This window comes from Thunnus albacares, chromosome 11 (genome assembly GCF_914725855.1).
Source record: "Thunnus albacares chromosome 11, fThuAlb1.1, whole genome shotgun sequence".
Taxonomy (NCBI): Eukaryota; Metazoa; Chordata; class Actinopteri; order Scombriformes; family Scombridae; genus Thunnus; species Thunnus albacares.
The window spans coordinates 24,288,524-24,310,783 of record NC_058116.1 but is presented as its reverse complement, the minus strand read 5'-3'; the positions used below and the strand labels follow the sequence as shown (position 1 = coordinate 24,310,783).

General features: G+C 37.7%; 1 protein-coding gene across 2 annotated transcripts in view; it reads right to left on the bottom strand.

Moving 5' to 3' along the window:
- Positions 1 to 5,504: 5,504 nt before the first annotated feature.
- The window catches only part of ramp1 (receptor activity modifying protein 1), a 71,189-nt gene continuing 54,433 nt past the window's right edge, over positions 5,505 to 22,260 (bottom strand). For both annotated transcript variants that reach the window (XM_044366862.1, XM_044366863.1), the window contains exon 3: positions 5,505 to 7,548. In XM_044366862.1, coding sequence (XP_044222797.1) covers positions 7,293 to 7,548 — 256 coding nt within the window. In that variant the 3' untranslated portion in view covers positions 5,505 to 7,292. The remainder of the gene's footprint in view (positions 7,549 to 22,260) is intronic.

The following is a 22,260-nucleotide window of genomic DNA, read 5'->3' as shown; positions in this document are numbered from 1 at the left end:
AGGTGTTTCCAAGGTCAAAAATAAAACTGAACCTTTGCTATGAAAACTATTTCATGACAACTAGGAAAACTCCATCTGCTGATGAAGATCATGTGATATGGTTGAAACCATCAGAACAGCTACTAAATGGACCTTGAGTTAAGATTGTGTTTCCAAGTCTCATATTATTTCTGATAAACCAACTTTTCCATCTGAGGAAGAGGACTCAGAAACTGTTTACATATCACACAATATTACTCAGAGATATGAAGCAGGATTATTGTGTGATAATGTCACAGAGTGCAGAAAATGTTTGAACTAGAAAAGTGGAGAGAGAGTAAATATTGATTATATCTCTTTTTTTTTTTTTTACCACTCATCTACATGCCTTTCATGTCATGAAGGTTAAATATCTCTCCAACGTGTAAACTTGGTCATGACCACAAAGCAAGTTCAACTTAATCTGTCTCTCTCTGGCTTCACTGAATCTAACATTTACATTAACAGGTATCCTGAAGCTCTTGGTGTTTTTCACATGATATAGACAGAACCAACTCAGAGAACTCAGTGTGATATTAGATAAAACGGTGACCCTTTAGGAGATGTGAAATAAATTAGCCTGATGTAAGTCTGTCTCTGCTGCCAAAGCAGAGAAGAGAGGGAAATGAAGAAGAAAAGAAGTTCATGCTTGATGAAACTTGATTAAAGAACACTTTCTCTCCCAGAGCTGGTGTTCAACTGAACCAAGTCCCACCATAACACTGAGTATTATTTAAACTGGAGTGTAATATAGAACTCAGTGGACTGGGCATTACTGTTTGTTTTAAGTTCCTTACTTTTTTATCAATGCTATGTGTTGGGAGCTGCTCTGTAATTTCATTGTCTTGAACTATGACAATAAAAGCTGATTCTGATTCTGAAGTCTACGTGAAAGAAATGTAGCATTTATAAACTACTGGGAGCTTTTTTTTTCTAACAAAAGACAATAGCATGTATACTTTTTCATCACAATAATGCCTCATGTTATTCTGCAGAGATGGAATCACTGGAAAATCAACTGCAGATGTCTGATGTCTCTATTACTCTTTATTACTTGTCATTTTATTGTTAATTCAGTACTTTTGTCCATATTAGGGTCCTGTAGGAATGACTCCTTCTTTCCAGTGATCTGATTGGTCAACAGTCAGGCTGTTGATAGGTTCTGATCATCTGCTCCAGAGCAAGTTAGCCCTGCAGCATATGGTGACCTACCCCATTTAAATGTGAACCAGCTTTGTAATACTGGAAAACCACAGTTAAGTCCAAAGATAGTTGGATAACAGACTTCTCTGCTTTCATGACAGTGAGACATACTGTACTGTACAGATGCAACAGAGCGACTTTGAGAACTATAAACACAGAAGTCGGCAGGTCAGAGATCTGTGAGTTATAAAGACAAAACACGATCAATCTAGATGAAAATGATGCCAAATACAACCCTGGGGTGTGTTTCCAGTGTGATTTTGTTATTCGGCTGAGCCAGATCATCTGTCTGCAGTTAAACTGCTCTGCATGCACGCATGTATGCTTGTGTCCTGGTTCCTCTCAAGTAGCATCTTATCTTCCCAGCCACAGCAAACATTTTCACCAGGTCAGTCTCACGCTCTGAGGCAGAGGCTTTATTCTCCAAAAGGACACACAGACACAAATTATTTGGATAATAAATTTTCCTTATTTGCAGAACAAACAGAAACAGAATCAGTGACATTTCCATCCATGTCCTACTGGAGAAAACATTGTTTTAACTTGTGGTATTACCTGATAATGTAATTATGTCAGCTACTATAGCTGTGAATAGTGTAAATATGTGTTCAGTAAGTATATTTGGTGTAATATTCATTATAATAATGGTGCATACTGGTTAATCATTATTGTAATTGTGCAGTCAGTGGAAAATGGTTTCAAGATTTTGTTGTTTGTGTATGTGATTGCTGGCTAATTAATGCTTAGTGTCACCTTTAAATGACTCATTCTGATGTCTGGATGTTTTATGTACACACTGGAAGGTAAGTGGTGTCATTAACACTGTGTCATTTTCAGTTTATCAGCTACAGCATGTTCACACTGATCTGCCAGGTGAGTCAGTGCTGTTTAATCTGTATGAGCGCTTTTCCCGAGAGGTACGGAGCTATTGCACATTCAGAATTAATTTAATCAACAATATTATTCAAGGTGATTTGCAATAAATGCAAACTGGGTTGTATTTCACCATAACAGTGATTAGCTATGCAGTAAAGAAATGAAGAAAACAATGGTACGATGCTGAGAACGAGAAGCAAAGTGTCAGTGAGCGACCTAGATCTGATGTGGTAAAATGGGCTGAGTCACTAGTGATGTCAGATTTCTCTTAGGTATTATTTGGATATAAATGAATACTTTTACAGGTAAGAGTAGAAAACTAATTTCACACGGTGGTGACTAATGCAAATTATTATGTATAGAAACGGCATCTAACAGCATGCAGGTATAAACAGCCTTTTCCTGATAAGGATTACCATACATCACTTTATGATTAACCTTTTCAGAAAAGCTTAGAAATATGAATGGGGTAAAGAAGTTGCTGTAAAAAGTTGAAGTATAATGTGACCTGTAATAACTAAGAATGATGCTTATAATCTCTGTATAAAATGAATAAATAAAATTACCTCTTTAAGCACAATTTTATAAACTTACCACTGATGAAATTTATGGATTAATTTTTTTATTAATGTACTGAAATGCTTTGCATACTGATTTTTAACCTGTAAAGTTAGTTTCTTCTTGCATACAGTTTAAAAGTGCAACATTATGTATAATATATCCTTTCTAATCATGAATGTATCTTTACAGACAAAGCTTCAGTGTGAGTCATTGATACTTGTTAACTTTAAACTGTTGTACCAACAACAATTTCGTAAGATTTGATGTATCTGAACAACAAAACAAGAAAAATACTCGGGGGGGAAATATTTCAGACTTTGAGCTTGACCTTTCTGACCTCCACCCACTCACTAACCTTGGTTATTTTAAAATAATTAGCAAGTTGGTGCATCATTGCTATTGTCACAATACACTGACCTTCCCGTGGTCACGTGTGGCTTAAGCGTATGAATATCCCCAGGTTGCCTTTCTCTTCCATAAATCATTCACAAGGGAGAGTCAAATCTTTGACTGGGTGAGATCGAGTGGGCGGAAACGTCTTTGGCTGACAGCAAGTGCTCGGTGGTCTTAAATGCAATATTTTCAGTATTTGTAGTTTTGTTTTTAGCATTAGATGCTCTACTTCTTTTTAAACCTTGTTTTATTTGTGTTAATGAAAAGATGTGACAGTCTAAATAAACTTTTGTATTACATCAAGGACAGGTTGATTGTGTTTTAACTGACAGACTGATGGCTTCACAGGGACGTTAATGAGATGAGGGCGGCAGGTAGGATTTCAGATGGATGGACGGGTTGTTTGGAAAATGGTAGAGAGCAAGATAATGACTTAAGCAGACACAAAAAATACAGTGAAACTGTCACAAAGTATTGATAGAAATGTAACGGCAGAGTTTGTTATCTTGTATACTCAGATTACCTCAGATTGCTCTTTTTCATTTGTCCAGGTTATATCCATTTCTGAGATTTCTGCCTCCTCCCCAATACAATGCTACAGTGGTAAAAGACGTAAACATTTCTCAAATCTTATTGTGGACGGTTTGTTCAGCAGACATTGTTCTCATGGAAATTACAGACAGTACATTTTGTGGATTATCCAGTGAACACTGATTCTGGAAAGAGATGTTGCTATTGAATTTTTAAAAAAAGGCTTTTAAAATGCTCTGAGCACACAAATGGAATTACATTCACCTTGTATCTGGATGGATAGATTCCACTAGAGGTAATTGAGATAAACAGTTTACTATATTTAGTAATTTAAGTAAGCAGACCCTTTAAATGGACCATGAAGAGAGAGCCTGCAGTGTATTTGATGGGGAAAAAAAGTTCACTTATGTGTCCCCAAACACACAAACCTTCCCAAATATGCTGACAGTTATAAACAAAATCAATGTATTGATTGAATTCATGATTCATGAAACATTGAAATTCCTGTCAGTACATAATGATAACCTTACTGTATCTACTTACATTGTTTCTGGAGTGGAACATTATTGTATGAGACTTTCCTGATGTTTTAAAATGTTTCATGGTGATTTACTAGGCTCTACTAAAACTCTTAACAAAACTTTTTGTTTCCTAATTGTTGTTTACAGGTGCAACGACTAACTGTTACACAAAGTGTGAATCTGTTTGAGTAAAACCAACATGGGACAAACACAGTGTTAATTGCTCTTGTTAGCATATGATTGGCTCTAGAGGATGGAGGAAGCACTCATTAAATTTCCATGAAGCAGGGTGTGTAGGGTTACACAATACTTTTCTTAACAAATCGACCGGTTAATGAGAGTCCTCCTCTCCTCTTCCTCCTCCTCCTCCCTGTAAAACCGATCTCATGACGGAGCTGCAGACTTGAGACTGAAGTCGTGACTTGGACCAGACTCCTGTGAGGCTTGATTGTGTAAACACTTCGTCGTGAGACGTGTAAGCAAAAACTTTTAAGTGTTAAATGGTAAAGTCCCAGAACAATAAAAAAAAAGGTAGGACAGCGTCAGACAGGCCTTACATAACCACACCTTGAATATTTCATTATTAGACCTTCATACTGAAAGAACCTGTAAACTATGTACAAACTGACGACTGACACAGGAAAGTAAAATGTTCAAATCATCGATATCATTTTAAAGTATTCATATTGGACTCGACATGTGACTGAGACTTGTCTCGAATGACTTGAAACTTGAGTTGCACTTGTGTCAAATAACTTTACACTTACCGTAGACTTGGACTTGTCTCAAATGACTTGAGACTTGGACTTGTCTTGAATGTCTTGGGACTGGACTTTGACTGTCTTGAATGACTTGAGACTTCAATTTGCCTGAAAAACTTCAAGACTGACCTTGAAAAGACAGATAATCCTTTCAACCTAAGAAGCAATAAAAGAACAAGCTGTATGCTCCATTTAGCTCTGGGCTGAACTTACACATGGTGTGTGATAGAATAGATAGAATAGAAAGGCAGAATCTAGTGTGATATATAATGAGATGAGACGTGTACATCATTTATTCTTACTCTGCTATGTCTCAGTGCATCTCTGTGAAAATGGGAAAGTGATTAGGCGTACTTCCTACACATACCAGTAATTCTGGAGGGTGTAATAGTTTGTGCCAAAAAAAGCTTTTTGTTTTGTTTATACTTTACTAAATAAAGCTCTTTCCTTATATTTGTCACACTTAAGCAAATGACATGGTGGCTTGAACCCAGTGCATTCATTATGTCTCAACTTTGTGCATTCAGCCACGTCTATATTAGTGCAGGATTCATCATTCCTGCTTAACAAGCCTTTCGTACCGTCTCTCTACCTCGTGAGAAACAGAAGTGCCAATCCCGACGTGTGTCAGACACATTAATAAGACATTTTATTTAACTTTTCTTCATGATCATAGATTTTAAAATTCAATCATTAGAAGTCACTCCAACAAAATAGCAAACACCGCCTTCTTCTACTTTCCAAGAGCTTTTGGCACAAAGTACAAAGCAAGATCATGTTGCGGAAGTGTGGGTGTGTGTGTTTTGCTGACAGGCAGGTTACAGCTCAATGGACCTATAGAGGATGGAGGGCATTCAAAAATATCAATGAGGAAACAGTTCACACGGCACACTCTACCACACTGGGAGATCATAAATCAATAGAAACCTAAGGTCCACAATACACAAACTGTGCTTTAGGCGATGGCAACGTTTAGCAGAGATGTGCGTTGGCTAACTTAATACATTGCTTTATGTTCTCTCTGTAGTTAGAATTGTGATTTCTCCACTGTGAATTTTTACTCTTTGTTCTTTTTCATTCTTTTTTAACGTTTCCACATAACTGAATCAATTGGATGCAATCAATATGTGTAATTGTTGGGACAGCGTCTCTCCACACAGCAAAAACATGGATAACAGGGGTGTTTATGGAAGAAAAATTGGGCAGGTTGTGAGACTTTTTTGGTTAATTAACAGTTTCCAGTCCCCAAACATCTGCCTGTGTTTCTTGGCTCTAACAGCCTTCATCCTGAAACAGTTTCACCAGTGTGTGTCTGCTGGCATTTCTTCATTTTAGTTTCCTTGGTGATGGATGGAGGATGGAAGCTGCAGAACACAACATCATCACAGCCAGTCCTAATTGAGGCCTTAACCCCAGTGCAGTGACCGCAGCCCTCTGTGTTGTGCTGACTTTCACCTGCGCCGCACATTGGCCGATCTTCAGGCTGTGACATCGTTATCTCCTGCAATTTTCCAGCTGGCTTATACATATATACGATATTTGTTTCCTCGTCAGGACAGAGATTAAGCTGCAGGTATGCCAAGAGTCTCATATGAGCAGGGGAAAAGAAATGAAAACTAAAAACAGACACGTTCTACTCCCACTGTAGCTTGACAGTGTGACAGTAAGCCATTTTTGCAAGATACAGAGTATATATTTAGTATATAACACACATCTGTTAAAAATCAGGTATCTTCGCATGACATGGAAACAAATTTATATCTGAGAGAAATTAATTTAGAATACGATGGTTTGCTTTTTGATTGCGTTACAAAGATATTCGGACAGTCCACTGACAGATTAATCTCATATTCATATATTTACAGAATAAAATCTGAAATCCCTGGGTTCCCTAACAGAGGTCTGAGTAACTGTCCTTGTTGTATCCTTGTCATAGTGTAAACTGGTCTTCTGGGGAAAGTTCAGCACTTTGTTTTATTCCTGTGTTGCTGTTTGCTGTATAATAGGTGACAGTTATTTTTATGGTCTCCAAAAATAGCTGTTAGCTCCTTGTATGCGTGGTGGCATTATCGGCACATCCAAGATTCTTTGAAGAAGTTTCTGTCAATAAAAGTGATTTTTTTTTTTTTACATTTACAATATCTTTCCACCAGTCACTGTCCTGGTTCAGTGCTTGCTCGACTGTCATCATGAGAATTGATGCTTTTAAGCATCTCTGAAGAAGGATCCAGCTTTAAGTTTATCTCCTGTAGCTCCTCTTTCAGGTCCTTAATATGGTGATTCTGGACCAGCTGACACCCCTTCCCAAAACACCAGCACTCAGGAAAAGAGATCCTTTGGTCACTGAGGGTGAATATGGAGCAACCTTAGGGACAAAAAGTACCTCTTGTCTTGAGTGACCTTTCCCCCCTTCCTTCCCTTCCTGTCACTAAACAATCCCCTCGCTGCGTTTGCTCCTCCACACCACCAGGGCAGTCATGAGGAGGGTGACCAGGATGGGTACCACAATGAAGGGACCCAGGATGCGGTTGGGCGGGTCCCTTAGGAGACGTCCAGACAGCGAGCAGTCGTGGAAGTAGTGCTTATGTACTCCGATGAAGAATTCATCCACCTGCCGGTTGGGCCAGAAGCACTCCATCTTCAGCGCAACCAGGAACGTGCAGTTTGTCAGCTCGCCGTAGAGTCTGCATGTTGGTGACACAAAGGAAAAGAAAAGGGTCAGTGGACCACTCGCTAAGCCCCAGAACAATCATGTTAAGAGTCACATTACTCACTTGCAACATCATTTTGAAAAGTTTTGCTCACCAGACGCCCCGGTCACTGTGACACTCGATATGATTTTAAGCACCTAAAGTCATTTCAAACTCAAAGGAGAGGTTCACAATTCTTCAAGTCTGTCTTAAAACAATGTCAGGTGTCCATAAGAACATTCAAACAGGTTTTGTAATCGTTCCTCCTGTTCATACTGACTATTAAAAGTTCTCCTCTAAATATGCTTACAATGTAAGTGATGGGGGACAAAATCCACAGTTCTCTTTTTTAGCAAAATGTATTGAAAAGTTTTGGTTTCTGGAGTGTTAACTTCAAAAATCCAATAAAGAACAGGACAAAGCCACTAACGTTACCCGCTAACATCCGATAACAACACCAGCGTCCACACAGTGGATGACCTAGTTGTGAATGAGGTGTTCTTTTTTTGTTTTTTTTAATGAAACTTGTAACAAAACAAACTATAATGTAGTTTACTGATGATGCGCTAACTGTTGGGCTTGAAAGTAATGCAAGATTAGGTACGGAGTAAACTATTGTGCTGGACACGTGCCTTGGACACGGTTGCTAAGGGATCAATGTACTGTAATTGAGAAATTCTTACATAGACATGATCATTTTCATCTTTAACTTCTGTTTTTTATGTGTTGACAAAATCTACCATCCTTCATTTTATGAAACTCTTTAAGCCGAATGGGATGAACTTATATCCACAGTGATCGATGCAAAATGAGGCTGCTTTGTTTCTAATAAATGACGATCTGTAGATTTCAGGATTTCATCTTGTAACAACAATATGAGCATTTTTTTTTTCATGGTTTACAGAATTTAGAAATTATGGACAGGAACTGAGTTACATCTCCTTGCAATGGATGGAAGGGTTTGTCAAGCAAAACATTAAATACATCTTAAAATACACAGTATTAGGTTAGAAATAATAATGTGAAAGCTCAGTAAGTTATTTGATTAGATAAAATAAAAGCTTGCCCAGGTGGTTCAATATGCAAAACACTTCATAGAAACCTTTAGGGGGAAAAAAGAGAGTAGTTTTGTACCGAGTCTATTGTTTAGATATAAAATGTGTGTGTTTGTCGCTCCCTCTCCATAGTGAGTAGATTAGCTTCAAGGGCTGTAACTGATGTGGTGACCCATGATTATAGCTGAACACACAGAGGACACTGCAGCTGCACAAATTAGAAGGTCAGATACATCATAACAAATATAGTATATAAGGTTCAAGCACAGATTCACACGTACAGGCGCCACACAGACACCACTGATTGAGGTTTTCTAATGGCTTAAAGGCCTGGCAGCCACCCAACTGATTTCTAGGACATAAGACACCAACTTATTTATCTATGTTGACACTGACATGCATGCTTGGTATACGTGCTGTGCTGCATTCACCTGAGATGGAAATGCCGGCTGAAGTCACTTAGTTGAAAACATTTAGGCGATGACTTCGGCAGAATCATTTCACCAAGATGGAAGTTTTCAAAAGGCTCTTCTTCCAGTTTGTATTATTTATGACTATATTTATGTGTGATACAGCCATCCCATTAATGTCATTCTTTCCAGTATAATACACAAATGATGCAATGGGTGAAACATCACTTTCTGCGACAATGTTTTGATTACAGTCTACATTAAGTTTTAGCACAAGTAGAAATGAAAATGTAGCAGTTAGTAATACCTTTACACCTTTCTATCAAACCTATGTTCAACTGGTGCAACAGGCTGCTGGGTGTTTTGCAGACACTTACACACTTAATGAGAGTACTGAGACTGAGCCATACAGTAAATGTGCAGCAGAACCAAAACAGCAAGTCATATGAGGCTTCGGATGTTCAGATTCTCACTCTTTTTTTAATCTATTGAAAGTAAACATTACAAAAAGTAAAATATAATAAGCTTTGTTAATATCTAAACATTGTCTCATCTCATCTCACTGTCCTTTCTGATCTACGCAGCTCAGATGTGTTTTTGATTAATATTCTAACAGCTTGCGATGATGCGCCTTAACACAAGATGTTTCTTTGTGGAAGTTCAGTAGATGTAAACAGCTCAGGGCTGGTTGGCATGGGACCAGCTCTGCAGAGCACTGCGTTCGCTTCGGGTGGCAAGTTCACTCTGTCTGGGTGCACCTCCCTTCCTCTGCTGTTTCCTTGAAATTTTATAAATCAGTTGTAGATGAGAAAAAAAAAAGAATTCTGGTCCTGCTCCTTGTCTAATGAGCACTGAGGTTTTCTGGGAATGTTTATGAGTCACCGACTGAAAGAAGTCACAGCGGAGTTGAGGCAGGGGTGTTTTCACAAAAAAGATGTAGTTGGTTACCAGCTCACCTCATGAAGCCAATGTTAGCATCAAATTAAACCTGACTGTGTGCAGCTTTTGTAAGGGTAAGAGAATGTTGCACCTACCTGTATTGTGCATACAGTGTGTGTGCTGAATGTACTCTCCTATGTATTTTCTATGGATAACAATTTCCTTTGAATCAGCCAACCTTATTAAACAGAGTACAACATGAAAAAGCCTATCAGAAAGCCATTTAGCAGTTATATATATTGTATTGGTTAAAATAATGTTATCTTTTAAAAGCAAGAAGTTTCAGCTCTATCTTAACATTCTTCTCAAATGATAATGTGTAATGTCAGAGGATTTATCACTTGTAGTGATAAACCTACAGAGAATTATCAGCTCCCCTCGGCTTTAAGGAGCTTTATAGCGAGTTTCAGCTCATTGTTTAGCTGTCTGGCTGCTACTTTACTGTTTTGGTTCATTCTCACCACACTGAAAGCATTTTTGAGGCTACAGCTGTTTTCAGTAAGAAAAATGTCTAAAAACCCAGTCTAGACTACCTGTTCAGCACCAAATGGCAAACAGACAGAGTTAATGACTCATTGGTGAACATATTGGAGCATTTAGCAGCTAAAGAGCCAGATATTTCCCTCAGGAGTTGGTGGAGACCAAAAACAGAGTTAAGAGAGATTGGATTTATATTCGCCAAGTGGCAAGACACACAACTCTGAATGAACGATAACGTTGCTCTGTAACTGCTTGATGTGGATATAAGCAACTGTTTGCTAACAAGTTGAACTTATCAACTTAAAAGGTGATGATAGGACAATGTTGTCTTCACAACTAGTTTCTACTGCCCCCAAGTGGCAAAAAAAGCAAACAAACAAACAAACAAACAAACAAACAAAAAAAAAAACAGCTATTGCAGGTTGAACCCAGCATGTATGCTGCCTTCGCCCAAGACATTCAGTTCTGTGCTGATGTCTTTTTAACTATTCAACCGCTATTTCATTGCCCAACATTGGCTCTGAAAGGCCACGGGGCAATTGTATTTGTGAAGCAGAAGGAACATGCTTGTATGTATTATGCATGTGTTACCAGTAAATGTATTTATAAGTGTTTTCAAATTAATAAGTAAAAAAAAAAAGACAGAATTGGCAGGGATAAGACAGGGGAAACAAAACAGTAGGGACGAGTGTGTGAAATGTACTCGATTAACATGTCATATCATCTCTGGCCTCTTCATCCATCTATTTAATCCCTCTTCCACCTCCCTTTTACCCTGATTGTTTCTCTCTCTCATGCTGACATCCAGAGCTGATCTCCATCCCACCCCTGAGAGCCATGACCGATAGTATTACCACTGATTGTCTACTTTAATTATATACTAAAGAGGTGCGACTCGAGGATTAAAAGTATCACTAATGTAAACATGGAGACACAGAGCTGGTGGCCTCTTTTGCTGCTCCTCACTCAAACTTTAAATGAAACAAGTTTCATCCAGACCACCGATGGAGGCTCCAAAATACAGAATGTTTAATTTTCTGTTCTCTCAGTGACTGCAGAGTGGTAGCAGGGTTACTGCTGGCTGCTGGTAGGTGCAGAGACATTAAAATGGTTCAATCTGAAGGTTGTAACAGAAAAAAAAAGAAGAAAAAAGAAAGTAAGGAACCTGTTTTCAATTGAATATGCTGTACATTCAGTGCAGAAAGAAAGCCTGTGACTCTTGTTTTGGACAACTTTAGCAACATTTTTTGAGGCTGAAACCTTTTGATAACATCAGGCTTAACAAGTATTAAAAGTATTAAGTTTACTCAGAAAGCCGGACACTCTCATCCAGTTACACGCTGATGTTAAAGCGCCAGAGCCTGAGCACCATTGCCTGATTTGTCTATTCCCGCTTGTCTAATTGAGTTTAAACATCGGGACAGCTAAGCAAGGGTTTACATAAATGGTTCGAGAAAAGAGACAACTTAAAGCATTGTTTATTCGAAACAGTAATGGAGTTTCTGTTGCTCCTATTTCAAATCACTTTAAATCCCCTGATACTCATATTGTTGATCTTCTACATGAGTCATGTTCGCTATTTTAAAGTTTAAAGCATTCTCTAAAATAGAAAATAGCGACACGGATAAGAAAACAAATGAAGAGCCTGCAATAGCAGGGAGAGATTAATCATATTTTGTTCATTAGAGACTCTTTTCCCATATTTAAACTGAAAAAGCAAAGAATAACATCGAAGCTTTACTAAGTAGACCTGCCTGTGTGGTACTAAAGGGCAGACTCAACATAGATGATGGATATTTTATAGTTCTGTAATACAGCATTCAAAACACAGTTCCAAGAGGATGATACTTGGGAGTAAAATCAGCATACCATAAGACAATATTTTTTTCATGAACCTAAAATTCTTTGTGACCCCTTAAATATAACAGTTGTGTGTGAAATGACATATGCAATATGAAATAAAAAGGGAGTTAAAGACTTGATGATTTCAGCCTGTGTTTATGTATCACCTGTGATCATGAAAAAATAATCTCCAGATACAACTAGCATGATGGTATTTTAAGGTTAAGTTTCAGTTTGTGCATGTGCAAATGAAAAAAAAAAGGTTTAATAGACGCCAGTAGATCTCATTCGGTGCAAACTCCTTTCGGGGCCTGCCGAGCAATTATTACTGTGTAGAACATCACAGCCGCTCACTCAGCAAACTGATAAATATCTTTTTTTGGAATTTTAAGAGCAGCAGCACTTAAGCAGATAACAAAAAAGTGGTCGAAACCAGCAGCACCACAGCTAAGCAAACGGAAGGACAACTAAATCTATAAAATGGAGATGATAAATCACAGGATCAGGAATCTATAGCTAAACTGTTTGATGTGAGATGGAAGAGGATCCATAAAACAAATAAGCCTTAAGATAGTCCCTGAGCCAAACCTATTATATATTATTGTTATTGATTTGTTTTTTCATTATTATTTCATTGCTTAAATTTCTATATCAAATGTCTCTCTCTTCCTTTGGGATGTTGGGATCATGGAGTGGGATGGGGGGGGGGGGGGGGGGGGTTATACTATAGTTTTATATAGATATACTATAGTTATTGTAAATAACAATATCCTTCCTGATCCTTCCTTCTTTCCTTTTTTTGAGAAGTAAGTATTATAAGGGATCATAATAAATAAAGGCAATCTCATTCATTTTTCTTCCTGTTTAAAAATAATCAAATCATAATGTATAGGAAGGGAGAGATGGGAATAGACAGATAGAGATACAAACAAAGATATACAGGCAGCCTAAACTGACTATATTTATTATAAAAATATCCCACGTGGATGAAGGACAGGGGGAGCTTAATTAGGCAGGGGCGTGCTGTCTTAAGTAGTTTGATTTGTTGACTGAGGAGCACAGTGTGAATTAATAAAACCTGGATGATGAATAAATAAAAGCGACACAGAGCAGAGCTGCTCTAGTGACTCTAGAAATAAGCCGGATTGTCCTTTTATTCCACTAAATGACATTCACAGAGCCTGGTGGGTAAGATGGATAGATATGTTGGTCAATAAATGAAATTACTTATAAAAATATTTATAAAAAAATCATTTTATATAGAATGCTCTGGTCAAATCACCAAAGGCAGAACTGTGAGGTCAATGAGATATCCACAGTAACTGCAACAATAAACATCATTATCTCTGCCCAGGAGATTGTTTTCAGTGGAAAGTTAGGACAGAATGAATAATTTGTTTTCGGTGTGGAACTGGATCCAGATGCACATTAATTATATGTCCAAATGTTTGTACATGTAATATTTTCAGAATGACAAATTGAAAAGATTTTGTGACCTTGATGGAGATATAAACCATATTAACCTTATTTATATAAATGGGGTGGTTAAAATATTAGAAACACTTCTCTGTATAAAGCAATATCAAGAGCAACTCTTTCAAAATGACCACAAATTGAATTTACACCTCTACGGCTGTTTAAACAAAATCTAAACATTATAACCTTCACATACTGCAGGGCTGTTGTATTAGACTGTTGTAGCAACAGTGTGTGGACCTGACAAACTGGATACTGAGCATATTATATACTGTATATAAGGAGGTGCATTACATCCCCTTAGCATTCACATGTACACACATCACAGACAAATGGTCTACAGAGGAGCAGTTTCTGGGAGCTGGCCAATCAGAACAGAGTGGGCTCATTAAGTAGGGGGCCTTAAAGAGACGGGAGCTAAAACGGCCTGTTTCAGACAGAGGCTGAACTGAGGGGCTGCATAAAGAGCCAGTATAAGATAAGTAAGGAGCTTTTTAAAGTAAATCATGCAAAGGTATACCAGCAGAATCCCAGAATATTAATATAGACCTGAAATGTGCATGATACGTCCTCTTTAAATAACATGAACATAACTTCTGTCTGAAACCTATGTTCATGTTTGTTCATATGTTATTTTCTTGCTTAATTGTTTAACTTGCTGGCTGAACAGACATCCCCAAATGGAAACAAAATCTACAATATATATCCAGAGGTAAAGTTACAGCAGTAAGTATATGCAATGTGAATTTTAGCCCTTGCAAATATTCATGCCATAATTGAGCTATAAAGACACAAACTTTATCCTCAACCATTGTCAGTTTAGCGCCACAGTTTCAATAAACCTTTCTCACAGTATATTACTCATTGTTGCACCCATTGAAACAGGTCTAACAAACTAACTATAAATCCACTTGTGACCAGTTTATAGGCTCTGAACTATCTCCCCCTCCACCATGTGATTTGTATGCCAGGTCTCATCATTCTCCTGTTGATTAAAAAAACTAATTTCCCTGATTTGAACATCCTGTCAAAACCAAAAAAAAGGATTTCTGTCATCTACAATTAGTAGAGTCAGCAGCCTCTAAACGGAATTCAGGTCAGCACTTCCCACTAAGTTTTTAGTTGTTCGTGTTCAGTCTAGTTTATCAGTCTAGTTCCTCTGAACTCCTCTATCGACACTTTACAGAAGACAGGATTAAGGAACAAAGACGTTTTTTAGGAGATCAAACAAAAGCAGCTTCCTGGCGCAGACTGCAAATAGTTTTGATCAACAGCGATACTGTCATTAAACTTTTGTCTATTATAACGGTCGGGAACATCTGATAAGACGAGAAAGAAATCCCTTTGTGGAAAATGGGTCAGTAAGCACCAAATAAACATTGGAGATTAAAGACTATTGTCATGTTACACAAAGACACGTATCTATAAAGATTTTGTTACAATTCTCAATTTTATATACTAGACCAGTTATCACTATTTATGTCCTCTGTCCTCTAATATTGAACCACGTTAAACCGGAGCTTATGTAAGTATTTTAGGCCGTCATCGAGAAAAACATCATTTGTATTTACTGTTCAGAAGCTTTCTGTCATGACTGCTAGGAGATAGATCACCTCTGAGGCCACAAAGCGGAAAGAGTGAGATTTCTCCCTGTGAAACCAAAGAAATTCAAAAACAGGCCAAACTGTCACTACTGAGCACATCAGACAAAATGTTCTTCTTTACTTTCTACTTTGTTATTCTACCTCCCGCAACCCCCGTTCCTCTGAGGGGAGACTGAGCGTCGGAGTTCTTTCTCGAATTCCTACAGAAGACGTAAAAAAGTGATGAAATATTTCGAAAAGTTTCAAAGATTTTCAAATATTGCAGCAGCTTCTTGTTGTTTCTGTCCCTGAAATACACAAACTATTTTTTTTTCAGGTCATATTTGGTCTTACTTTTCTTCCCTCTCTCTTTATCTATCTGTTTCAAATCAGTCACTGGTGATTGGTGTGTGTATTGACACTTATGTGTGTGTGTGTGTTTGTGTGAATAATTGCATGTGTATTCAGAGCTGTGTCTGAGTGCTTTAAGTATGTTTATATTGGGATATGCTCTTTATAACTCTGTTTGTGTGTCACTTGATGAATCAAGATTTGTGCATTTGTGTGTGTAAATGTTTATTCTGTCTTATCTCTGCTAGACCTGGCGCTCAGATTACTGTAACTATGATCTGACAGCACAGTCTTTTTTTAACACAATTAATCACAAGTATTTACGATTCGTGATGTACTGGTGCTGCTGTCCCAAACACAGACAGAAGTCCAAACAGTTCCAACTGTCAAACAACAAGCACAGAACCCGACCATGATGCATGTATGCATATGATGATCTCCAGCTTTAAATATCATTATTGAGAAATTGGTCATTGTGAGTTGCTTAATAATGGTAGTTTAACAAAAGAATTAAATGCTGTGTTAACATCTGTATTATTAATTCACTAACCCAACTGGTAATCACATTTAGTTTAGTTAGAGACCCAAAGTATTTTGAAACCTACACTGTAAAAAACTTACTGTGAAATTCACAGTAATTAACTGGCAGCAATTGACAAGTAACTTACTGTAAAAAAAACAGTAATTTACTGTAATTTTGTTTACAGTAACAACACTTTAGTTGTAAAGTAAAACACAGTAATTTCTATGTACTGTAATTTTGATTACAGTAACAGTATTTTAGCTGTAAAATATGGATGTAAACAATATATATATTGTTTACATCCATATTTTCCAGCTAGTTTTTTTCTTCCCTGTCCTTTGTTGGCACATTGCTGCGATTCTTTGCTGTTGATCAGTGGAATTGCCCAAAACTGGCAGCAGAAAAGTTTATTGCAGTACTGCACACTCATGCATCACATATGCATGTATATCTTTGTGTGCGTGCATAAGATATACACAAATCACCCACTCACAAAAAAAAAGCTTCAGTGTGCTCCTAGTGGTCAAAAACGCCACAGAGAACCTTAAAGTTCCCCTCTAGAAGTGTTTTAAGACTTGAAAAATAATGAAAAATAAAAATATTCTGCTTTGAATAATAATATGTCAGATAGATGTTGCACAGTTAAAAAAAAAACTCACTGAAAATTCAGAATCTATGAATATGCAAGTATTTTTCATTTAGTTTAACTGCTGGACGCAACATGTCTCCTACTTCACTAAATGTCCATTCTCAGTGTTTGCTAACTGGAGGCTTCAAGTTTCCATGTCACACTGTAAGTTTCAAGTTGCATAGTGGACCAAGATCGGCTTCCAAACTAGTTGTGATGTCCAAAAATCTGGTTGTGTGCACACGTCTTAGTGAGCACAGAGAAACTTCAGCATGTAAATAATAAAATAACTGAAAACTTTCCTTTAGCATCTTTTTAGGATTGTATTATAACACAACAGCAAAATATAAATGTAATGATAGTCTCCCCAAAAACATGTAGCAGAAGGAAATTCAGAGGCAAAATTCAGGGAATGAAAAGTATGTAAAACACTCGCCACTGCTCTGTGTTGTAAACTCACTGTATCTGCTTCTCTTCACAAGTGAAACCTGTGAACGCTGCTGTACTAGATATAAAGAGATGATTATAGAGCACAGATGACAGCTTAGGTAGAAGATATTCTATATAGAGATCTGTATAGTGTCTGTGTGTTTATGTGGAGAGACAGTGTCTCATTGTAAAAGATGGGATAAAAACACAGAGGCAAAGGGACTCACACAGACAGAAAATTAAAGGAAACGGTGAAAAATGAGGAAAAGAAAACTCATCCCAAATTCTTTTCCCACAGATGAATCTCAGTGGGACCAATGAGTCCTCAAAGTGAATGTTTGGAGTATTGATGCAAAAGGCTCAGAACGAGAGATATGGATCAATTAAAGCATGAAAAAACACCTCTTGTTGTGTTTGGGCTCATGTATACTAAGTTCGAAATGAAATCTGAAGTCTGCAAATGCCAATATCAGCTGACAATACAGGAGGGAGGAGATTATGAAGGCTTGGACTTGTTTTTACAGCAACAAAGGAAAAGAAAAGGAGAGATTTGTTCTTCAGACATGGCAAAGAGAAAAATACAGTTATTTCAACATTAGTATGGACGTGGAGGTGAATGTATATCAGCCATTTTGACCCATCTTTAACCCAATTTTCATTTGTAGATGTGGACCAAGACTCAGGCTCAAATATATGATAATTGTAGGTTTCTGTGTGAACTACATTACTGCTACTTCCTCCCTGATGCTACTGACAGGTCGCTATGACTCATTGTCCATATCCAGCTATGACATATTAGGCTAATACACATGAAAACTATCGTAACCGAGCCAAATATTCAAATCATTGTCCTAATGCTATTAAAGATGCATTGCATAACAGCTGCAGCCGCACGACAATCCGGGCAATGCTGGATGTTATCCAGTCATTAAAGCTATAAAAAAAAACCCCACACAGCAATCCATTCCTAATCAACGACTAATCATCCGTTTAATCACAGAGGTCCACAGAAAGGGAACTTCAATTAGCTTTCCACACTACTGAGCTCGCTGGAATTTTCTGGCCAGACTTTGCACGGAACCCAATGTGAGCTCACCCCACAAATAGGATTTTTAAATTATTACAGACGGCTGACAGGCATGCATGACTGACTGACCGAAATACCCTCCAACAATCACAGGAAAAAAGCTCTCGTAAAAAGAAGAAACAGAGCTATTTTTAAACTAAGAGCCTGCGGCATGCAAAAAAGAGACAAGGGCAAAATGAGAGAATAAGACCTTAATTAGGACTAATCAAAAACATATCAGTCTTTGGATTTATTGGGAAATCTGATCCTGCGTTTATGTCACCCCTTCTGTATGTCGAGAACATGCTGGTTTTTAAAGGACCAGTGTGTTGGATTTAGCGGCAGCTAGCGTTAAAGTTGCAGGTTGCAACCGATTGAATACCTCTCCCCTCCCCCTCCCCTTCCAAGTGTGTAGGAGAACCTATGGTGGCTGCAAAACTTGCAAAAAACACGAAAGGCCCTCTCTAGAACGTGTGTGTTTGGTTTGTCCATTCTGGGCTACTGTAGAAACAGGGCAGTGCAACATGGTGGGCTCCGTGGAAGAGGACCCGCTCCATATGTATATATAAAGGACTCATTCTAAGGTAACGAAAACACAGTAATTCTTATTTTCAGGTGATTATACATTAATTAAAACATACCAAAATAATCATCAAAGCTCCCTTAAGTATATATGTTATATAATGTTAACACAGTACGTTAAATGAGCATGATGCAAACTGTAAAAGAGGAGAAAATGAGGACTTGTAATGAAGACTTTTATGGAGACACATCTAGGCTACAGGAATTAATTATGTAGGCACACCAAACATGCTCTTTTTTGAAGTCCTGGGAGAATTTGTGTCTAATTGTTTTATTAACACAGCAAATGAAAACTAAAATTAAAGAATAAAGCTTCTGTTGTTTTTGGAGTGTGAATGAACTCCAGATAATGCCAAAGGATTTGTGCGTATGTGTGTGTGTGTGTGTGTGTGTGTGTGTGTGTGTGTGTGTGTATGTGTGTTTAAGGCCACACTAAGATACCACCATGCTAAAAACAGCAATGTAATAAAGTGCCACAATTAGCCAGTTAACCCAACAGACAGAGTGGATGGACGAGCAGTTACAGTCTACAGGGCCTTGTGTTACTGAGGTTGGCAGATGGATTGACTAAAGCAAACGCATAGTTAATCAACCCCATACATATTTATAAGCAGCGGATTATCTCCAGTTGTTGATGTTAAAGTTTTCAGAAAGTGATGGAGGGCAGCTAAACTTTTTTTTTTTTTTCATCAAATGCATATTAGTCTTGTTGTGGAGGTCCACGTTTCCATATTTATTTATATAATAAAAACATGACTTCTTTGAAGAGTCTGGTCTCATTTCCATTTTTAACTTTTATTTGCATACACTTCACATATCATTGGGGCTTTGCCGTAATTAACCGAAGAAGTAATAGTGGGACATAATTCCCACTCCTTGAGACAATCCTCATAAATGACTACAAAACTTCACACTGTGTTAAGTATATTGTGAGGCCACTAAAGCTCTGATCTTTGAATTTATTATGAGTGTTTGTTTACCAAACTGCTGATTTCAAGGTTTCAAGGTTTTATTGTCATTCCAACACATTGTAGGAATGAAATTCACATTACTCGCCATTCCAGTGCAATAAGATATATAAAAACACATGTTAAAATCAGAAAATATGGGAATAAATGACTGAAATACCAAAGTATTTATAAAAAAAAAGTACAAAAGTATGGAAAGTACCAAGTAATAGCAGGAGTGTGCACAGTACACAGGAAAACACACAGTGGTGTAAACAGTAGTGCAATTGGTGTTATAAATAAATAGATAGTAAAATGACAGTGTAGTTAAAGTGACTATAGTGTTCCTATTGGGTTGGGGGGGGGGGGGGGGGGGGGGGGGGGGGGGGGGGGGGTGACCTAAATGCTCCACTGTGAAGCAATGGGAGAGAGGACTTCTTGTGATTTCTCATAAAATAAAAGCTGTTTTTGCCAAATTACAACTGCATACTTTTTGCCTCCTCCACACTCTACCCAGGTTGCACCCCTCATCTCCTCAAAATCTTCTTTTGTGTGCTACATGTATGAAAGGACAACTCCAGAGAATCAGGTCTGGCTATTGTTAGACATTTGCTCCAACAAAAGTTGTATCTTATAATCAGCATGTCCATTGAATTAAAAACAGAGATTCTTGCTCCAGTTGTTTGCCAGAAGGCCTCTTCTGTTATAATGGCTGCAGAAAAGATCACCATAAAGGCTCAGACTCTTAATAATAGGAGTTGTGCCCATCGGCTTGAAGCAATTAAATTGTTTCTCTCTTTGTTCAGAGTTGCTGATGGCACTGAATAATTGGACATGACAGCTTAATAAATGACCAAATCCTTCATCATTCTCTGTTTTTTTTTCTCTCCAGCTGTTTTATAATCATCCTCTCGTTAAATTAAACATCTCTCCAATTATAGTATAGGCCTACACCTCCACCTGATTTATTAATTTTCTTTGTTTCTGTCTTGGTTTTTTCCCAGCTATATGTCAGTTCATACCAGTCGATTTTCCACTAAATTGTTTCTTTGATATGTAACAACTACAGAATATAAGCTTCATTTGCCACAAAGGAGCCTTTTCAAACCATCAGCCTTACATATGCAGACTACATCGCCACACATCCTCCCAGCGTAGGTGGTGACCTGGGTGTCATGTGTATTATTGAAGAGCTTGTGGTACTCTGACCTCACGTAGAAGCTCCAGGGAACCAAGAGCTATGAAAGTTGCGGCTGAATGAGGGAAAAGTATAATGTAGAGTGAAATAAAGCGAAGGAAATAAAGATTTATGGTTAAGAAATGTTGGCTAGTTAGCATTTGTGTAGATCTGGGAACTGTGTGTCAAAGCTGGCTATAAATGGCCGTACCTCACTTTAACTGCGCAACCAGTTTAGACAGCAGTTGTGGCTAGGAAGCAGATATGTTTTGTACTGTTTTGTATAAATGGTACTGATTCTGTTGACTAATCTGATATAACTGATCTATGCAGCATCAACAAGGGCATGTCCTGATTACTCATTAAGTAATCTCATGTAGGTATAATTAGACACAATAATGCGAGGTTTGAACAATTAGCAATGAGGAAAAAACAAATAACACACGGATGTGTTTTCTGCTTTATTTGTTGTTATTGTCAGCACTTTTTTATTATTATAATGATATAGACATATTATATTTTATGCATCTATTTGTTTATGTGATCCAGAGACAAGTGTCAGATGAGTATTTAAAATGCAGACCCTGAGCTCGTTCATTTCCAAAAACAGTGTCAGTAACATGTGTCAAAAATGTACTAATTGAACATAGATGGTGATGGTTATCATTCCTGTCTCCGGTTGGATATTTATGTCTTCCCATCTGCCTTCCATCTGCATTAGCAGAAGTGTCATATTTTCCATCTGCTAAGTGTCTCGTACATACCTGAGTGCTAGCGGACCAAATTGATTCATTTCAACAGCATTCTTCTCTGATTTTTCATACAGCTAAATTCATCATCAGATACTTTTTTTTTTTTTTTTTCACAGCTGAGCCAGTATCAGAATAATTTGATTAATCTCAGTTAAACATCACTGTGTCAATACATTGATTGTGCACCCAGCAACTTCCTGCATCCAGTGACAGTTGTAGGAATATTAAAAATGTATCAGTATTTCTCATAAACTCCCTTTTTTTCCTGCTACATTTCTGCAGGTATAAACGTCCCTGCCTTCTCTGGTGTCTATGAGGAACTGAGTTGCCCAATTTTCCTTTTTTTTCCCCCCTCAGGATAATATGGGTGACACAGGTTATCTAAAGCTCTTCAGTCATGGTGATGTGACTGCCATTTTGCAAGCATCACCTCCCTGGGCAGAGTTGCTGGAAGCAATTAGACAAG